Here is a 21,094-nt window from a genome sequence, read left to right on the forward strand (position 1 = left end):
TTGGTCCTAACAGTTTAAATATAAATACTTAGTCTATGTACATATATGAACGGGGAGATGGCAGATACATATAGTTGACCTTTGTTGAAAAGAACTTCAGGAATACAATATTGGCATCATTAATTTTTTCCAAAATTATGCTTCAATTGGACAGTTTATATTTAAAAGTGAATTGAATTGGATATTGCCATTTCAAGTATTACTCCTAATTCATAAGAACTACTTGTCTGATATGAAATACATTGGATTTTAGGTTTTACAAGAAACCTCCGACATTGAAAATAGTGTGCGACTGACCCCTCCCTGTCTGAATTACGACAATGTAATAGAATACATGAACTCCCCCGAGGTTAGAGCTGCCCTCCACATACCCAGTAATGTACAGAAGTGGGATATATGTAGGTAAGTCATCATTGTTATCTTCTTTACATAAATACATGCAGATCACTCCTCCTCCTAGTCTGACCACTGCTGCTGTTCCTCCTCCTCCTCCTCCTCCTCCTCTCCTGACCACTGCTCTGCTGTTCCTCCTCCTCCTCCTCCTCTGACCACTGCTGCTGTTCCTCCTCCTCCTGCTCCTCCTCCTCCTCCTCCTCCTCCTCCTCCTCCTCCTCCTCCTCTTCCTCCTCCTCCTCCTCCTCCTCTGACCACTGCTGCTGTCCTCCTCCTCCTCCTGCTCCTCCTCCTCCTCCTCCTCCTCCTCCTCCTCCTCCTCCTCCTCCTCCTCCTCCTCTTCCTTCTCCTCCTCCTCCTCCTCTGACCACTGCTGCTGTTCCTCCTCCTCTGACCATTGCTGCTGTTTCCTCCTCCTCTGACCATTGCTGCTGTTCCTCCTTCTCCTCCTCTGACCACTGCTGCTGTTTTTCCTCCTCCTCTGACCACTGCTGCTGTTCCTCCTCCTCTGACCATTGCTGCTGTTCCTCCTCCTCTGACCACTGCTGCTGTTCCTCCTCCTCTGACCATTGCTGCTGTTCCTCCTCCTCTGACCTCTGCTGCTGTTCCTCCTCCTCTGACCATTGCTGCTGTTCCTCCTCCTCTGACCATTGCTGCTGTTCCTCCTCCTTTGACCATTGCTGCTGCTCCTCCTCCTCTGACCACTGCTGCTGTTCCTCCTTCTCTGACCATTGCTGCTGTTCCTCCCCCTCTGACCACTGCTGCTGTTCCTCCTCCTCTGACCACTGCTGCTATTCCTCCTCCTCTGACCACTGCTGCTGTTCCTCCTCCTCTGACCATTGCTGCTGTTCCTCCTCCTCTGACCTCTGCTGCTGTTCCTCCTCCTCTGACCATTGCTGCTGTTCCTCCTCCTCCTCCTCCTCCTCCTCCTAGTCTGACCATTGCTGCTGTTCCTCCTCCTTCTCCTCCTCTGACCACTGCTACTGTTCCACCTCCTTCTCCTCCTCTGACCTCTGCTGCTGTTCCTCCTCCTCTGACCATTGCTGCTGTTCCTCCTCCTCTGACCTCTGCTGCTGCTGCTCCTCCTCCTCCTCATCCTCATCCTCCCTCCTCCTCTCATCCTCCTCCTCCTAGTCTGACCATTGCTGCTGTTCCTCCTCCTTCTCCTCCTCTGACCACTGCTACTGTTCCACCTCCTTCTCCTCCTCTGACCTCTGCTGCTGTTCCTCCTCCTCTGACCATTGCTGCTGTTCCTCCTCCTATGACCATTGCTGCTGCTGCTCCTCCTCCTCCTCATCCTCATCCTCCTCCTCATCCTCCTCCTCCTAGTCTGACCATTGCTGCTGTTCCTCCTCCTTCTCCTCCTCTGACCACTGCTACTGTTCCACCTCCTTCTCCTCCTCTGACCTCTGCTGCTGTTCCTCCTCCTCTGACCATTGCTGCTGTTCCTTCTCCTCTGACCTCTGCTGCTGGTCCTCCTCCTCTGACCATTGCTGCTGTTCCTCCTCCTCCTCCTCCTCCTCCTCCTAGTCTGACCATTGCTGCTGTTCCTCCTCCTCCTTCTCCTCCTCTGACCACTGCTACTGTTCCACCTCCTTCTCCTCCTCTGACCTCTGCTGCTGTTCCTCCTCCTCTGACCTCTGCTGCTGTTCCTCCTCCTCTGACCATTGCTGCTTTTCCTCCTCCTCTGACCTCTGCTGCTGTTCCTCCTCCTCTGACCATTGCTGCTGTTCCTCCTCCTCTGACCTCTGCTGCTGTTCCTCCCCTCCTCTGACCACTGCTGCTGTTCCTCCTCCTCCCCCTCTGACCACTGCTGCTGTTCCTCCTCCTCTGACCTCTGCTGCTGTTCCTCCTCCTCTGACCACTGCTGCTGTTCCTCCTCCTCCCCCTCTGACCTCTGCTGCTGTTTCCTCCTCCTCTGACCACTGCTGCTGTTCCTCCTCCTCCCCCTCTGACCATTACTGCTGTTCCTCCTCCTCCTCCCCCTCTGACCATTGCTGCTGTTTCCTCCTCCTCTGACCATTGCTGCTGTTCCTCCTCCTCCTCCTCCTCCCCCTCTGACCATTGCTGCTGTTCCTCCTCCTTCTCCTCCTCTGACCACTGCTACTGTTCCACCTCCTTCTCCTCCTCTGACCTCTGCTGCTGTTCCTCCTCCTCTGACCATTGCTGCTGTTCCTCCTCCTCTGACCATTGCTGCTGTTCCTCCTCCTCTGACCATTGCTGCTGTTCTTCCTCCTCTGACCTCTGTTGCTGTTCCTCCTCCTCTGACCATTGCTGCTGTTCCTCCTCCTCTGACCATTGCTGCGCTGTTCCTCCTCTCTGACCATTGCTGCTGTTTCCTCCTCCTCTGACCATTGCTGCTGTTCATCCTCCTCTGACCATTGCTGCTGTTCCTCCTCCTCCTCCTCCTCCCCCTCTGACCATTGCTGCTGTTCCTCCTCCTCTGACCATTGTTGCTGTTCCTCCTCCTCCTCCCCCTCTGACCACTGGTGCTGTTCCTCCTCCTCTGACCACTGCTGCTGTTCTCCTCCTCCTCCTCCTCCTCCTCCTTTCTCCTCCTCCTCCTCCTCCTCCTCCTCCTCCTCCTCCTCCTCCTCCTCCTTCTCCTCCTCCTCCTCCTCCTCCTCCTCCTCCTCCTCCTCCCCCTCTGACCATTGCTACTGTTCCACTTCCTTCTCCTCCTCTGACCTCTGCTGCTGTTCCTCCTCCTCTGACCATGCTGCTGCTGTTCCTCCTCCTCTGACCATCTGCTGCTGTTCCTCCTCCTCTGACCTCTGCTGCTGTTTTCCTCCTCCTCTGACCATTGCTGCTGTTCCACCTCCTTCTCCTCCTCTGACCTTCTGCTGCTGTTCCACCTCCTCTCCTCCTCTGACCTCTGCCACTGTTCCTCCTCCTCATTCCTCCTCCTCCTAGTCTGACCATTGCTGCTGTTCCTCCTCCTTCTCCTCCTCTGACCACTGCTACTGTTCCACCTCCTTCTCCTCCTCCGACCTCTGCTGCTGTTCCTCCTCATCTGACCATTGCTGCTGTTCCTCTCCTCTTCTGACCATTGCTGCTGTTCCTCCTCCTCCTCCTCCTCCTAGTCTGACCATTGCTGCTGTTCCTCTCCTCCTTTCTCCTCCTCTGACCACTGCTACTGTTCCAACTTTCCTTCTCCTCCTCTGACCTCTGCTGCTGTTCCTCCTCCTCTGACCTGTGCTGCTGTTCCTCCTCCTCTGACCATTGCTGCTGTGTTCCTCCTCCTCTGACCTCTGCTGCTGTTCCTCCTCCTCCTCTGACCATTGCTGCTGTTCCTCCTCCTCTGACCACTGCTGCTGTTCCTCCTCCTCTGACCATTGCTGCTGTTCCTCCTCCTCTGACCTCTGCTGCTGTTCCTCCTCCTCTGACCATTGCTGCTGTTCCTCCTCCTCCTCCTCCTCCTAGTCTGACCATTGCTGCTGTTCCTCCTCCTTCTCCTCCTCTGACCACTGCTACTGCTGTTCTACCTCCTTCTCCTCCTCTGACCTTGCTGCTGTTCCTCCTCCTCTGACCATTGCTGCTGTTCCTCCTCCTCTGACCATTGCTGCTGTTCCTCCTCCTCTGACCCTGCTGCTGTTCCTCCTCCTCTGACCATTGCTGCTGTTCCTCCTCCTCTGACCATTGCTGCTGTTCCTCCTCCTCTGACCATCGCTGCTGTTCCTCCTCCTCCTCCTCCTCCCCCTCTGACCATTGCTGCTGTTCCACCTCCTCTGACCATTCCTGCTGTTCCAACCTCCTCCTCCCCCTCTGACCACTGCTGCTGTTCCTCCTCCTCCTCCTCCTCCTCCTCCTCACCTCCTCCTCCCCTCCTCCCTCCTCCTCTGACCATTGCTACTGTTCACTTCCTTCTCCCTCCTCTGACCTCTGCTGCTTTCCTCTTCCTCCTGACCATTCTGCTGTTCCTCCTCCTCCTGACCTCCTCTGACCTGCTGCTGCTGTTCCTCCTCCTCTGACCATTGCTGCTGTTTCCACCTCCCTCTCTCCTCCTCTGACCTCTGCCTGCTTTCCTCCTCCTCTGACCATTGCTGCTGTTCCTCCTCCTCTGACCTTGCTGCTGTGTTCCTCCTCCTCCTACCGACTGCATTGCTGCTGTTCCTCCTCCTCTGACCATTGCTGCTGTTCCTCCTCCTCTGACCACTGCTGCTGTTCCTCCTCCTCTGACCACTGCTGCTGTTCCTCCTCCTCTGACCACTGCTGCTGTTCCTCCTCCTCTGACCATTGCTGCTGTTCCTCCTCCTCTGACCTCTGCTGCTGTTCCACCTCCTCCTCTGACCATTGCTGCTGTTCCTCCTCCTCCTCCTCCTAGTCTGACCATTGCTGCTGTTCCTCCTCCTTCTCCTCTCCTCTGACCACTGCTACTGTTCCCTCCTCCTTCTCCTCCTCTGACCTCTGCTGCTGTTCCTCCTCCTCTGACCATTGCTGCTGTTCCTCCTTCTCTGACCATTGCTGCTGTTCCTCCTTCCTCCTCCTCTCCCCTCTGACCATTGCTGCTTTTCCTCCTCCTCTGACCTCTGCTGCTGTTTCCTCCTCCTCTGACCTCTGCTGCTGTTCCTCCTCCTCTGACCATTGCTGCTGTTCCTCCTCCTCTGACCATTGCTGCTGTTCCTCCTCCTCTGACCATTGCTGCTGTTCCTCCTCCTCTGACCACTGCTGCTGCTCCTCCTCCTCTGACCATTGCTGCTGTTCCTCCTCCTCTGACCACTGCTGCTGTTCCTCCTCCTCTGACCACTGCTGCTGTTCCTCCTCCTCTGACCATTGCTGCTGTTCCTCCTCCTCTGACCATTGCTGCTGTTCCTCCTCCTCTGACCTCTGCTGCTGTTCCTCCTCCTCTGACCATTGCTGCTGTTCCTCCTCCTTCTCCTCCTCCTGCTGCTGTTCCTCCTCCTGACCACTCCTCCTTTCCTCCTCCTCTGACCATTGCTGCTGTTCCTCCTCCTCTGACCCTTCTCCTCCTCTGCCACTGCCTGTTGCTACTCCTCTGACCACTGCTGCTTCTCCTCCTCTGACCATCTGCTGCTGTTCCTCCTCCTCTGACCATTGCTGCTGTTCCTCCTCCTCTGACCATTGCTGCTGTTCCTCCTCCTCCTCCTCCTCTCCTCCTGACCTCCTCCTCCTCCTCCCTCCTCCTCAGTCTGACCATTGCTGCTGTTCCTCCTCCTTCTCCTCCTCTGACCACTGCTACTGTTCCACCTCCTTCTCCTCCTCTGACCTCTGCTGCTGTTCCTCCTCCTCTGACCATTGCTGCTGTTCCTCCTCCTCTGACCATTGCTGCTGTTCCTCCTCCTCCTCCTCCTTGACCTCTGACCATTGCTGCTGTTCCTCCTCCTCTGACCATTGCTGCTGTTCCTCCTCCTCCCTCCTCTGACCACTGCTGCTGTTCCTCCTCCTCTGACCATTGCTGCTGTTTCCTCCTCCTCCTCTTGACCTCTGCTGCTGTTCCTCCTCCTCTGACCTCTGACCTGCTGCCCTCTTCCTCCTCCTCTGACCTCTGCTGCTGTTCCTCCTCCTCTGACCATTGCTGCTGTTCCTCCTCCTCTGACCTCTTGCTGTTCCTCCTCCTCTGACCATTGCTGCTGTTCCACCTCCTCCTCTCCTCCTCTGACCTCTGCTGCTGTTCCTCCTCCTCTGACCATTGCTGCTGTTTCCTCCTCCTCTGACCATTGCTGCTGTTCCTCCTCCTCTGACCACTGCTGCTGTTCCTCCTCCTCTGACCATTGCTGCTGTTCCTCCTCCTCTGACCACTGCTGCTGTTTCCTCCTCCTCTGACCACTGCTGCTGTTCCTCCTCCTCTGTCCATTGCTGCTGTTCCTCCTCTCCTCTGACCATTGCTGCTGTTCCTCCTCCTCTGACCTCTGCTGCTGTTCCTCCTCCTCTGACCATTGCTGCTGTTCCTCCTCCTCTGACCTCTGCTGCTGTTCCTCCTCCTCTGACCATTGCTGCTGTTCCTCCTCTCCTCTGACCTCTGCTGCTGTTCCTCCTCCTCTGACCATTGCTGCTGCTGCTCCTCTCCTCCTCACCTCCTCCTCCTCTCTGACCATTGCTGCTGTTCCTCCTCCTTCTCCTCCTCTGACCATTGCTACTGTTCCACCTCCTTCTCCTCCTCTGACCTCTGCTGCTGTTCCTCCTCATCTGACCATTGCTGCTGTTCCTCCTCCTCTGACCATTGCTGCTGTTCCTCCTCCTCTGACCATTGCTGCTGTTCCTCCCCCTCCTCCTCCTCCTAGTCTGACCATTGCCTGCTGTTCCTCCTCCCTCTCCCTCCTCTGACCACTGCTACTGTTCCACCTCCTTCTCCTCCTCTGACCTCTGCTGCTGTTCCTCCTCCTCTGACCTGACCTGCTGCTGTTCCCTCCTCCTCTGACCATTGCTGCTGTTCCTCCTCCTCTGACCTCTGCTGCTGTTCCTCCTCCTCTGACCATTGCTGCTGTTCCTCCTCCTCTGACTTCTGCTGCTGTTCCTCCTCCTCCTCCTCTGACCACTGCTGCTGTTCCTCCTCCTCTGACCACTGCTGCTGTTCCTCCTCCTCTGACCACTGCTGCTGTTCCTCCTCCTCCTCCCCTCTGACCATTGCTGCTGTTCCTCCTCCTTCTCCTCCTCTGACCATGCTACTGTTCCACCCTCCTTCTCCTCCTCTGACCTCTGCTGCTGTTCCTCCTCCTCTGACCATTGCTGCTGTTCCTCCTCCTCTGACCATTGCTGCTGTTCCTCCTCCTCTGACCGTTGCTGCTGTTCCTCCTCCTCTGACCCCTGCTGACTGTTCCTCCTCCTCTGACCATTGCTGTCCTGTTCCTCCTCCTCTGACCATTGCTGCTGTTCCTCCTCCTCTGACCATCGCTGCTGTTCCTCCTCCTCCTCCTCCTCCTCCTAGTCTGACCATTGCTGCTGTTCCTCCTCCTTCTCCTCCTCTGACCACTGCTACTGTTCCACCTCCTCTTCTCCTCCTCTGACCTCTGCTGCTGTTCCTCCTCCTCTGACCATTGCTGCTGTTCCCTCCTCCTTCTCTCCTCCTGACCTGTCCACTCCTTCCTCTCTGACCCTCCTGTCTCTGACTCCTCCTCTGACCTCTGCTGCTGTTCTCCTCATCTGACCATTGCTGCTGTTCCTCCTCCTCTGACCATTGCTGCTGTTCCTCTCCTCCTCCTCCCTAGTCTGACCATTGCTGCTTGTCCTCCTCCCTCCTCCTCTGACCACTGCTGCTGTTCCTCCTTCACTCCTCCTCTGACCTCTGCTGCTGTTCCTCCTCCTCTGACCTGTGCTGCTGTTCCTCCTCCTCTGACCATTGCTGCTGTTCCTCCTCCTCTGACCTCTGCTGCTGTTCCTCCTCCTCTGACCATTGCTGCTGTTCCTCCTCCTCTGACCTCTGCTGCTGTTCCTCCTCCTCTGACCATTGCTGCTGTTCCTCCTCCTCCTCCTCTGACCACTGCTGCTGTTTTTCCTCCTCCTCAGACCACTGCTGCTGTTCCTCCTCCTCCCTCTGACCATTGCTGCTGTTCCTGCTGCTGTCCTCCTCTGACCACTGCTACTGTTCTACCTCCTCCTCTGTACCACTGCTGCTGTTCCTCCTCCTCTGACCATTGCTGCTGTTCCTCCTCCTCTGACCATTGCTGCTGTTCTCCTCCTCCCATTGCTCCTCCTCCTCCTCTGACCATTGCTGCTGTTCCCTCCTCTGACCATTGCTGTGTTTCCTCCTCCTCTGACCTGCCTGTTCCTCCTCCTCTGACCATCGCTGCTGTTCTGCTGCCTTCCTCCCCCTCTGACCATTGCTGCTGTTCCTCCCTCCTCTGACCATTGCTGCTGTTCCTCCTCCCCCTCTGACCACTGCTGCTGTTCCTCCTCATCTGCTGCTCCTCCTTTCCTCCTCCCTGACCTTTCCTCCTCCTCCTCCTCCTCCTCTGACCATTGCTGTTCCACTTCCTCCTCCTCCTGCTGTCCTCCTCCTCTGACCATTGCTGCTGTTCCTCCTCCTCCTGACCATTGCTGCTGTTCCTCCTCCTCTGACCATTGCTGCTGTTCCCCCCCCTCCTCACCCTGCTGTTCCTCCTCCTCCCTCCTCTGACCTGTGCTGCTGTTCCTCCTCCTCTGACCATTGCTGCTGTTCCTCCTCCTCTGACCATTGCTGCTGTTCCTCCTCCTCTGACCACTGCTGCTGTCCTCCTCCCTCTGACCATTGCTGCTGTTCCCCCTCTTACCACTGCTGCTGTTCCTCCTCCTCTGGCCACTGCATGCTGTTCCTCCTCCTCTGACCACTGCTGCTGTTCCTCCTCCTCTTACCATTGCTGCTGTTCCTCCTCCTCTGACCTCTGCTGCTGTTCCTCCTCCTCTGACCATTGCTGCTGTTCCTCCTCCTCCTCCTCCTCCTAGTCTGACCATTGCTGCTGTTCCTCCTCCTTCTCCTCCTCTGACCTGTGCTGCTGTTCCTCCTCCTCCTCTGACCACTGCTACTGTTCCACCTCCTTCTCCTCCTCTGACATCTCTGCTGTTCCTCCTCTGACCATTGCTGCTGTTCCTCCTTCTCTGACCATTGCTGCTGTTCCTCCTCCTCCTCCTTCCCCTCTGACCATTGCTGCTGTTCCTCCTCCTCTGACCTCTGCTGCTGTTCCTCCTCCTCTGACCATTGCTGCTGTTCCACCTCCTTCTCCTCCTCTGACCTGTGCTGCTGTTCCTCCTCCTCTGACCATTGCTGCTGTTCCTCCTCCTCTGACCATTGCTGCTGTTCCTCCTCCTCTGACCACTGCTGCTGCTCCTCCTTCTCTGACCATTGCTGCTGTTCCTCCCCTCTGACCACTGCTGCTGTTCCTCCTCCTCTGGCCACTGCTGCTGTTCCTCCTCCTCTGACCACTGCTGCTGTTCCTCCTCCTCTGACCATTGCTGCTGTTCCTCCTCCTCTGACCTCTGCTGCCGTTCCTCCTCCTCTGACCATTACTGCTGTTCCTCCTCCTCCTCCTCCTCATCCTCCTCCTCCTCCTCCTCCTCCTCCTCCTCTGACCCTCCTGTTCCTCCTCCTTCTCCTCCTCTAACCACTGCTACTGTTCCACCTCCTTCTCCTCCTCTGACCTCTGCTGCTGTTCCTCCTCCTCTGACCATTGCTGCTGTTCCTCCTCCTCTGACCATTGCTGCTGTTCCTCCTCCTCCTCCTCCTTCCCCTCTGACCATTGCTGCTGTTCCTCCTCCTCTGACCATTGCTGCTGTTCCTCCTCCTCCCCCTCCCTCTGACCACTGCTGCTGTTCCTCCTCCTCTGACCACTGCTGATGATCCTTCCTCCTCCTCCTCCTCCTCCCCTCTGACCATTGCTACTGTTCCACCTCCTTCTCCTCCTCTGACCTCTGCTGCTGTTCCTCCTCCTCTGACCATTGCTGCTGTTTCTCCTCCTCTGACCATTGCTGCTGTTCCTCCTCCTCTGACCTCTGCTGCTGTTCCTCCTCCTCTGACCATTGCTGCTGTTCCACCTCCTTCTCCTCCTCTGACCTCTGCTGCTGTTCCTCCTCCTCTGACCATTGCTGCTGTTCCTCCTCCTCTGACCATTGCTGCTGTTCCTCCTCCTCTGACCACTGCTGCTGTTCCTCCTTCTCTGACCATTGCTGCTGTTTCCCCCTCTGACCACTGCTGCTGCTCCTCCTCCTCTGACCACTGCCGCTGTTCCTCCTCCTCTGTCCATTGCTGCTGTTCCTCCATCTCTGACCATTGCTGCTGTTCCTCCTCCTCTGACCTCTGCTGCTGTTCCTCCTCCTCTGACCATTGCTGCTGTTCCTCCTCTTATGACCTCTGCTGCTGTTCCTCCTCCTCTGACCATTGCTGCTGTTCCTCCTCCTCTGACCTCTGCTGCTGTTCCTCCTCCTCTGACCATTGCTGCTGCTGCTGCTGCTCCTCCTCCTCCTCCTCCTAGTCTGACCATTGCTGCTGTTCCTCCTCCTTTCTCCTCCTCTGACCACTGCTACTGTTCCACCTCCTTCTCTCCTCCTCTGACCTCTGCTGCTGTTCCTCCTCATCTGACCATTGCTGCTGTTCCTCCTCCTCTGACCTCTGCTGCTGTTCCTGCTCCTCTGACCATTGCTGCTGTTCCTCCTCCTCCTCCTCCTCCTAGTCTGACCATTGCCTCTGTTCCTCCTCCTTCTCCTTCTCTGACCACTGCTACTGTTCCACCTCCTTCTCCTCCTCTGACCTCTGCTGCTGTTCCTCCTCCTCTGACCTGTGCTGCTGTTCCTCCTCCTCTGACCATTGCTGCTGTTCCTCCTCCTCTGACCTCTGCTGCTGTTCCTCCTCCTCTGACCATTGCTGCTGTTCCTCCTCCTCTGACTTCTGCTGCTGTTCCTCCTCCTCCTCCTCTGACCACTGCTGCTGTTCCTCCTCCTCTGACCACTGCTGCTGTTCCTCCTCCTATTCCTCCCCCCCTCTGACCATTGCTGCTGTTCCTCCTCCTTCTCTCCTCCTCTGACAATGCTACTGTTCCACCTCCTTCTCCTCTTCTGACCTCTGCTGCTGTTCCTCCTCCTCTGACCATTGCTGCTGTTCCTCCTCCTCTGACCATTGCTGCTGTTCCTCCTCCTCCTCTGACCGTTACTGCTGTTCCTCCTCCTCTGACCCCTGCTGCTGTTCCTCCTCCTCTGACCATTGCTGCTGTTCCTCCTCCTCTGACCATTGCTGCTGTTCCTCCTCCTCCGACCATCGCTGCTGTTCCTCCTCCTCCTCCTCCTCCTCCTCCTAGTCTGACCATTGCTGCTGTTCCTCCTCCTTCTCCTCCTCTGACCACTGCTACTGTTCCACCTCCTTCTCCTCCTCTGACCTCTGCTGCTGTTCCTCCTCATCTGACCATTGCTGCTGTTCCTCCTCCTCTGACCTCTGCTGCTGTTCCTCCTCCTCTGACCATTGCTGCTGTTCCTCCTCCTCCTCCTCCTCCTAGTCTGACCATTGCTGCTGTTCCTCCTCCTTCTCCTCCTCTGACCACTGCTACTGTTCCACCTCCTTCTCCTCCTCTGACCTCTGCTGCTGTTCCTCCTCCTCTGACCTGTGCTGCTGTTCCTCCTCCTCTGACCATTGCTGCTGTTCCTCCTCCTCTGACCTCTGCTGCTGTTCCTCCTCCTCTGACCATTGCTGCTGTTCCTCCTCCTCTGACCTCTGCTGCTGTTCCTCCTCCTCTGACTTCTGCTGCTGTTCCTCCTCCTCCTCCTCTGACCACTGCTGCTGTTCCTCCTCCTCTGACCACTGCTGCTGTTCCTCCTCCTATTCCTCCCCCTCTGACCATTGCTGCTGTTCCTCCTCCTTCTCCTCCTCTGACAATGCTACTGTTCCACCTCCTTCTCCTCTTCTGACCTCTGCTGCTGTTCCTCCTCCTCTGACCATTGCTGCTGTTCCTCCTCCTCTGACCATTGCTGCTGTTCCTCCTCCTCTGACCATTGCTGCTGTTCCTCCTCCTCTGACCCCTGCTGCTGTTCCTCCTCCTCTGACCATTGCTGCTGTTCCTCCTCCTCTGACCATTGCTGCTGTTCCTCCTCCTCTGACCATTGCTGCTGTTCCTCCTCCTCTGACCATCGCTGCTGTTCCTCCTCCTCCTCCTCCTCCCCCTCTGACCATTGCTGCTGTTCCTCCTCCTCTGACCATTGCTGCTGTTCCTCCTCCTCCTCCCCCTCTGACCACTGCTGCTGTTCCTCCTCCTCCTCCTCCTCCTCCTCCTCCTCCTCCTCCTCCTCTGACCATTGCTACTGTTCCACTTCCTTCTCCTCCTCTGACCTCTGCTGCTGTTCCTCCTCCTCTGACCATTGCTGCTGTTCCTCCTCCTCTGACCATTGCTGCTGTTCCTCCTCCTCTGACCTCTGCTGCTGTTCCTCCTCCTCTGACCATTGCTGCTGTTCCACCTCCTTCTCCTCCTCTGACCTGTGCTGCTGTTCCTCCTCCTCTGACCATTGCTGCTGTTCCTCCTCCTCTGACCATTGCTGCTGTTCCTCCTCCTCTGACCACTGCTGCTGTTCCTCCTTCTCTGACCATTGCTGCTGTTCCTCCCCCTCTGACCACTGCTGCTGTTCCTCCTCCTCTGGCCACTGCTTCTGTTCCTCCTCCTCTGACCACTGCTGCTGTTCCTCCTCCTCTGACCATTGCTGCTGTTCCTCCTCCTCTGACCTCTGCTGCTGTTCCTCCTCCTCTGACCATTGCTGCTGTTCCTCCTCCTCCTCCTCCTCCTCCTCCTCCTCCTCCTCCTCCTCCTCCTCCTCCTCCTAGTCTGACCATTGCTGCTGTTCCTCCTCCTTCTCCTCCTCTGACCACTGCTACTGTTCCACCTCCTTCTCCTCCTCTGACCTCTGCTGCTGTTCCTCCTCCTCTGACCATTGCTGCTGTTCCTCCTCCTCTGACCATTGCTGCTGTTCCTCCTCCTCCTCCTTCCCCTCTGACCATTGCTGCTGTTCCTCCTCCTCTGACCTCTGCTGCTGTTCCTCCTCCTCTGACCATTGCTGCTGTTCCACCTCCTTCTCCTCCTCTGACCTGTGCTGCTGTTCCTCCTCCTCTGACCATTGCTGCTGTTCCTCCTCCTCTGACCACTGCTGCTGTTCCTCCTCCTCTGACCACTGCTGCTGTTCCTCCTTCTCTGACCATTGCTGCTGTTCCTCCCCCTCTGACCACTGCTGCTGTTCCTCCTCCTCTGGCCACTGCTGCTGTTCCTCCTCCTCTGACCACTGCTGCTGTTCCTCCTCCTCTGACCATTGCTGCTGTTCCTCCTCCTCTGACCTCTGCTGCTGTTCCTCCTCCTCTGACCATTGCTGCTGTTCCTCCTCCTCCTCCTCCTCCTCCTCCTCCTCCTCCTCCTCCTCCTCCTCCTCCTCCTAGTCTGACCATTGCTGCTGTTCCTCCTCCTTCTCCTCCTCTGACCACTGCTACTGTTCCACCTCCTTCTCCTCCTCTGACCTCTGCTGCTGTTCCTCCTCCTCTGACCATTGCTGCTGTTCCTCCTCCTCTGACCATTGCTGCTGTTCCTCCTCCTCCTCCTCCTTCCCCTCTGACCATTGCTGCTGTTCCTCCTCCTCTGACCATTGCTGCTGTTCCTCCTCCTCCCCCTCCCTCTGACCACTGCTGCTGTTCCTCCTCCTCTGACCACTGCTGCTGTTCCTCCTCCTCCTCCTCCTCCCCCTCTGACCATTGCTACTGTTCCACCTCCTTCTCCTCCTCTGACCTCTGCTGCTGTTCCTCCTCCTCTGACCATTGCTGCTGTTCCTCCTCCTCTGACCATTGCTGCTGTTCCTCCTCCTCTGACCTCTGCTGCTGTTCCTCCTCCTCTGACCATTGCTGCTGTTCCACCTCCTTCTCCTCCTCTGACCTCTGCTGCTGTTCCTCCTCCTCTGACCATTGCTGCTGTTCCTCCTCCTCTGACCATTGCTGCTGTTCCTCCTCCTCTGACCACTGCTGCTGTTCCTCCTTCTCTGACCATTGCTGCTGTTCCTCCCCCTCTGACCACTGCTGCTGTTCCTCCTCCTCTGACCACTGCTGCTGTTCCTCCTCCTCTGACCATTGCTGCTGTTCCTCCTCCTCTGACCATTGCTGCTGTTCCTCCTCCTCTGACCTCTGCTGCTGTTCCTCCTCCTCTGACCATTGCTGCTGTTCCTCCTTCCTCCTCCTCCTCCTCCTCCTAGTCTGACCATTGCTGCTGTTCCTCCTCCTTCTCCTCCTCTGACCACTGCTACTGTTCCACCTCCTTCTCCTCCTCTGACCTCTGCTGCTGTTCCTCCTCCTCTGACCATTGCTGCTGTTCCTCCTCTTATGACCTCTGCTGCTGTTCCTCCTCCTCTGACCATTGCTGCTGTTCCTCCTCCTCTGACCTCTGCTGCTGTTCCTCCTCCTCTGACCATTGCTGCTGCTGCTGCTGCTCCTCCTCCTCCTCCTCCTAGTCTGACCATTGCTGCTGTTCCTCCTCCTTCTCCTCCTCTGACCACTGCTACTGTTCCACCTCCTTCTCCTCCTCTGACCTCTGCTGCTGTTCCTCCTCCTCTGACCTCTGCTGCTGTTCCTCCTCCTCTGACCATTGCTGCTGTTCCTCCTCCTCTGACCTCTGCTGCTGTTCCTCCTCCTCTGACCATTGCTGCTGTTCCTCCTCTTCTGACCTCTGCTGCTGTTCCTCCTCCTCTGACCACTACTGCTGTTCCTCCTCCTCCCCCACTGACCACTGCTGCTGTTCCTCCTCCTCTGACCACTGCTGCTGTTCCTCCTCCTATTCCTCCCCCTCTGACCATTGCTGCTGTTCCTCCTCCTTCTCCTCCTCTGACCACTGCTACTGTTCCACCTCCTTCTCCTCCTCTGACCTCTGCTGCTGTTCCTCCTCCTCTGACCATTGCTGCTGTTCCTCCTCCTCTGACCACTGCTACTGTTCCACCTCCTTCTCCTCCTCTGACCTCTGCTGCTGTTCCTCCTCCTCTGACCTCTGCTGCTGTTCCTCCTCCTCTGATCCCTGCTGCTGTTCCTCCTCCTCTGACCATTGCTGCTGTTCCTCCTCCTCTGACCATTGCTGCTGTTCCTCCTCCTCTGACCATCGCTGCTGTTCCTCCTCCTCCTCCTCCTCCCCCTCTGACCATTGCTGCTGTTCCTCCTCCTCTGACCATTGCTGCTGTTCCTCCTCCTCCTCCCCCTCTGACCACTGCTGCTGTTCCTCCTCCTCCTCCTCCTCCTCCTCCTCCTCTGACCATTGCTACTGTTCCACTTCCTTCTCCTCCTCTGACCTCTGCTGCTGTTCCTCCTCCTCTGACCATTGCTGCTGTTCCTCCTCCTCTGACCATTGCTGCTGTTCCTCCTCCTCTGACCTCTGCTGCTGTTCCTCCTCCTCTGACCATTGCTGCTGTTCCTCCTCCTCCTCCTCCTCCTCCTCTGACCATTGCTGCTGTTCCTCCTCCTCTGACCTCTGCTGCTGTTCCTCCTCCTCTGACCATTGCTGCTGTTCCTCCTCCTCTGACCACTGCTGCTGTTCCTCCTTCTCTGACCATTGCTGCTGTTCCTCCCCCTCTGACCACTGCTGCTGTTCCTCCTCCTCTGGCCACTGCTGCTGTTCCTCCTCCTCTGACCACTGCTGCTGTTCCTCCTCCTCTGACCATTGCTGCTGTTCCTCCTCCTCTGACCTCTGCTGCTGTTCCTCCTCCTCTGACCATTGCTGCTGTTCCTCCTCCTTCTCCTCCTCTGACCACTGCTACTGTTCCACCTCCTTCTCCTCCTCTGACCTCTGCTGCTGTTCCTCCTCCTCTGACCATTGCTGCTGTTCCTCCTCCTCTGACCATTGCTGCTGTTCCTCCTCCTCTGACCTCTGCTGCTGTTCCTCCTCCTCTGACCATTGCTGCTGTTCCTCCTCCTCTGACCATTGCTGCTGTTCCTCCTCCTCTGACCATTGCTGCTGTTCCTCCTCCTCTGACCACTGCTGCTGTTCCTCCTCCTCTGACCATTGCTGCTGTTCCTCCTCCTCCTCCTCCTCCTAGTCTGACCATTGCTGCTGTTCCTCCTCCTTCTCCTCCTCTGACCACTGCTACTGTTCCACCTCCTTCTCCTCCTCTGACCTCTGCTGCTGTTCCTCCTCCTCTGACCATTGCTGCTGTTCCTCCTCCTCTGACCTCTGCTGCTGTTCCTTCTCCTCTGACCTCTGCTGCTGTTCCTCCTCCTCTGACCATTGCTGCTGTTCCTCCTCCTCCTCCTCCTAGTCTGACCATTGCTGCTGTTCCTCCTCCTTCTCCTCCTCTGACCACTGCTACTGTTCCACCTCCTTCTCCTCCTCTGACCTCTGCTGCTGTTCCTCCTCCTTCTATTGTAGTGGCCACTGTTCCACATCATTAAAAGGCTTATCTTTTTATCTTGCTTTAATCTACAGGACTTCTACATAACCAAAATGTATACTTTATGTTGTGTTTGTATTAATTTAGTTTTTAACGTTAATGTTTTTTGTACTTATCTCTACCCTATTGTGGTTTATTTTCAGTTCTGTTGTTGGTATAGGGTATAAAACTCTGTATAGTTCCATGAGGGAGCAGTATCTCAAAGTCTTGTCACAAAAGGTAAATCATAGTTACTTTATTGATTAATAGCACTGGTATAAACTTTCCTAACCATGTGTTATCTTGTAGTATATAATGATTTCATTTTAAAGTGATAAAGACAAGATAAAAATAAAAAGCAAAACATATTTGATAAGCCTTTAGATTGATATTGTGTTTTACAAACATGATGTCACAGTCAATACCTTCTCCCAAAGGTAGATAACTCTAAATATTCAAATACAGATTTTTTTTTCAAATAAGTTTCAAGAGGATTTTCTTTTTTTTTTTTGTTTAACTTTTTTAAGAAACGTGTGATGGTGTACAATGGTGACGTGGATATGGCCTGTAACTTCCTAGGAGATGAGTGGTTCGTTAACAGTCTCGGACAGAAGGTAATCTTATAAATGTGCTGTGTGAATAAACAAATACGATATTCAACCCAATATTGAATAAGCGCCCAGGGCACTTAAAATATTTGAAAAAATCAGAGATGCTTTTTAATAATAGAACCTGGACTAGCCTTTCCATTAATCATTTTGCAAAATAAATAAATCAGTTTTCATATTTTCTGTCTGCATTTTGCAAGTGACTTTAAGGGGAGGGGTGCTTATAGGAATCCCCGGGTTCTTATTGGGTCGAATACGGTATATAAGTATTGATAGGACCTAAATTCCAGTAGATACTAGATTCTGAATCAATATGTATTAGCATAAGCCCTGCATTTGGGTAGAAGTGAATGAGTGTTTAGAATGACTACCACTAGCCCTCTACCCCTGGACCATAGCTTGGCTTTGTGGCAGCCAAATGATATGCACAATATTCAACCATTTATGGTCCTCAACCATTGGATCAGTATAACATTCCATTTTTACAGGACTGGACTGGTGAATATTTTTTTCTAGTCTGCAGTTACAAAGTACTGAAGCTTTTCTAGGACCATAGGAATGATGTGGAGTATAGTCTAATTGTACCAGTACCCTGTTAGTCAATAAGTTCTATAACAATACGTTGTTTATATATCTGGATATTTGTTTAACAGGTTGTGAAGGACAGAAGTATTTGGCATGTAAAGACAAGCGATGGTGAACAGGTTGCAGGTTTTGTCAAAGTAATGGAAAACATATCATTAGTTACTGTCAGGGTAAGTTCTACATGGTAGTTAGCTCCCTTTTCACTGTGTGCGTCAATGTGATGTAGATCAAAGCATTGTCAGTATTTGTATTCATGTTTTTAAAATGCGACAAAACGAAAAAGACAAAACATAAGATTAATATATAACTTTTTGTTATTAAAAATATTTATCTATTATGGCCTGTTTGTGAGGGCACTATTGCCTCATAGTATTGTCGAGGGATGGAATAGTGCCCGAGCCGAAAATGGGTTTAGTACATCACCCTCAGATGGGACTTGTTTTTATGTCATCATAACAGAAGCACGTCAAAGTGACACCTCGCAATGCTATCTACATTTCCAAACCATATTATTACGTTAAAAGTACAACATATGAATTGTCGCGGAAATCTGTGTTTCTATAAAACGGGATTCAGCTTCATGAAAAAAATACAGGCTAGAAATGAATTTGGGGTCAAACTACTGGAAAGGTCACTATAAAAATGAGTTATTTTTGCCATATTTTGTTTTTGCGGAAATCAGCAGTGAACATATGTATAACTTCAGCAATGCTCAGAATGTTTTTTTTATTACACTTTCTCTACGTTTTAGGGAGCTGGGCACATGGTGCCTACTGACAAACCAGGAGCAGCTTTACTGATGTTCTCAAGCTTCCTTAAAAACACACCCCTGCAGTAAACAGGGCTAAAATATGTCATCAAACCGCTGTAACAGAGATACAGTATTCGACCCAATGAACACCTTCACTGTAGAGCAACACACCATAATTTTTTTTGCAAGTACTTAATTTTACAATTTGCAGGTATAAATCTTTCTTTGTCACGTTATTTATCGGATAAATATAAACCTGTGACTTTTTTTTGAAACACAATTCATATACACGTATTAAATTAAATATTAATATAATTAAAGCATGACAAAATATTTTCAAGTACTGTGTAAGTGCATTAATTACCTCCCTTAGCTCACATTTCAAGAAGAAATTACTTTGAGTATATAACTCGAAACTTTTGTATTGGATGTGATAATTCTCAAAAGATCGCACCATTGGAAACACAGGGAAGAATAAAATAAACAAATAAACATCAGATACATGTACTTAACCAAGAATATGTTAAAGATTTTGTGAAACCAATTGATATTCTCTTGTGTTTTGATATTGAAGTGGTGGTTTTTTCTGTAATTTTTTTTTTGTGATATCATTGAAAACATTACCAAATTGTGACTACTGTACTTGCCATTTTAACAAAGAATCGACCAAGGAATACATAGCGATGTACATTTCTCTTCCACATGTGATATTTCATTTTAAGTTTAATGTTATGTTGTCCTTTTAACATGTTTTCTTTCATTTTCTTGTGTTTTATTTTGAAAAGTCCAGTTTTGATGATCGAGTCGTTTTTGTGTGTTTTTGTTAGAAGGAAATGTACGTTTTATTTCATTTGCATAAACATGCAACTCAGAAATCATAAAATGTATATTTTATATGATTACATTCCACAATTCAAACAAACATCTCAACTAGTTTTCCATTTTAAAATGAAACAGGTTGATTCTATTTTTTACGTCATTGAAGAAATTAGCTATATTTATTTAGGTTCTAAGACAAATTTTCCTTCATGCCGTTACAGTTTTGTGACTACTTAATTCAGCTTTTATACAGCACACATGAACGATATTGAGTGTATGAACTGTGTTTTGTGTCATCATTGTATATAAAGAACAATATGTCTCTGTTTTTTTAACTCTATGTTGGTGTGTCAATAACTGATATGATTTTGACTATATTACATTAAGTCTGTTTGTGCCATTTTTCATTCTCAACACCATAGATCTAAATACAGAATCTGGCTTGCTATACAAATGTAATATATATATTGGTATTAAGACCGCAGAAAGAGAAAGTATCGACTGCAAAAATTTAATCCCCTTCAAATAACAGCAAGTACATTTTGTTATACGTACATTTGTATACAGTATAAAAGCTAATACAATGTATACGGGTACACTATTTAAAAGTACTATTGAAATATACAAGACAAGTGATCTACAAAATTTCTGCATTTGCTTGAAAATATATGTAATTCTATCGCATTTTCCTTAGAATACTTAAAAGTTTTACCTGAAAATAAATATTGGTTCTTGTTTGATATTTCAATATGAACGATATATATGTGATAATAAAATAAAACATGGATTTACATGTACTACATACAACTATCGTTGTTTTTTTCTTGTTCTAACAATACACTATATACCATAAAACAACCTATTTTTGTGGTGGCTTATTTTCGCATTTTCAAGCCTAACAACATTTACCATTAATTCTTATTTCGCGATTTAGATTGCAATGGTTTTACTGTATTTATACTCACAAGAATTTCATTGCTTTTGAATTGACCGCACACAAAAATAACTACACACGAAAATGTACACTATCATTTGTATGCGAAAAATCAATCACACATGCGGGAATTTGTTTGTTTACGGTAAGAACAGATTCTGATAGTCCAGAAATTAATTCTGACATTGAAAAAAATCAAATACGAACATGTACCAAATTCTAAAAATAATATTCAATCGCAGCTATATGGAAGTGCACAGCTCAACCAGCTGCAATATTGTAGCTCAAAAGACTTTTTGACCGGTAATGTTGTCTTTAGAAAGGTATAGTAGGCCGGGTACGTATATTCGTTCTACAGCTCAACATGCATATCCCATTAGTTTTACTGCTTACATCCATCTATATGAGAATTATCTATACTTAGACTAGTCCGCTAAACCTGCCTATATCATTAGGCTTTTTTATTTATTTTTTTTTTGTATCAGGCAAAAAAAGCCTAATAATATCGGCAGGTTTAGCGGACTATACTTAGACCTACAATGCAATGTATACAGTTTGCGTAAGTATCATTTGTGAACAAGACCCTTCCTAAACAGTTACCTTTATTTATATTAGTCTCTGTTTATGTAATCATGCATATACGGTACATGTCCCGTTAAAAATATTGAAGGCTTTTCAAACACTACTACAACAGATGCGTTTTGTATACGCAACAGTTTTGCGGAGAACGGAGGCTAGGTTAGTCATGAATTGCTCACTTTATAATTATAATGACATATTATGATAACCTTTGCAACAGTCACGAACTTAAAACATTAAAGCTCACCAGAAATGTTCGCATGTCAGTATGCAATGGCGCAACTTTGGTAAGCTAAAAGAGAGGGCCAATTGAGTTCGCTTCAATATCAAACCAGTCTGGTCCAGGGCATTTTCCTTATAAAAAGGATCGGAGGGGGAGACATACCAATTGTTGCAGAAGATCCAGTGAAGGTCTAAACAACATAAGAGATGGGAAAATTATGATAAAGATACGTACGGTTTGATAAATTAGCAGTGTCGTCAATGGATTCTGTATACTAGTAACTACACATGTAGTCAATGGAAAGGATGATCAGCGGACACATTCGTCAATTACTGAAATAGTTCTTAGTCCGTACATACGATCTTGTAACGATTGAAGGCAAAATGACATAAGGAATAACAATTAAAATATGTGAA

At 51.3% G+C, this 21,094-nt stretch overlaps 1 protein-coding gene across 2 annotated transcripts in view; it reads left to right on the plus strand.

The window, feature by feature from the left end:
- The window catches only part of LOC138315375 (lysosomal protective protein-like), a 104,080-nt gene that overhangs the window by 9,485 nt on the left and 73,501 nt on the right, over window positions 1-21,094 (plus strand). The window contains exons 9-13 of one of the 2 annotated variants that reach the window (XM_069256354.1): window positions 254-402; window positions 16,344-16,419; window positions 16,707-16,793; window positions 17,441-17,542; window positions 18,124-19,749. In XM_069256354.1, coding sequence (XP_069112455.1) covers window positions 254-402; window positions 16,344-16,419; window positions 16,707-16,793; window positions 17,441-17,542; window positions 18,124-18,210 — 501 coding nt within the window. In that variant the 3' untranslated portion in view covers window positions 18,211-19,749. Of the gene's footprint in view, window positions 1-253; window positions 403-16,343; window positions 16,420-16,706; window positions 16,794-17,440; window positions 17,543-18,123; window positions 19,750-21,094 lie in introns of those variants that run through there. The other variant, XM_069256355.1, reaches the window with a different exon arrangement.

This window comes from Argopecten irradians, chromosome 2, assembly GCF_041381155.1.
Source record: "Argopecten irradians isolate NY chromosome 2, Ai_NY, whole genome shotgun sequence".
In the NCBI taxonomy this organism is placed as follows: Eukaryota; Metazoa; Mollusca; class Bivalvia; order Pectinida; family Pectinidae; genus Argopecten; species Argopecten irradians.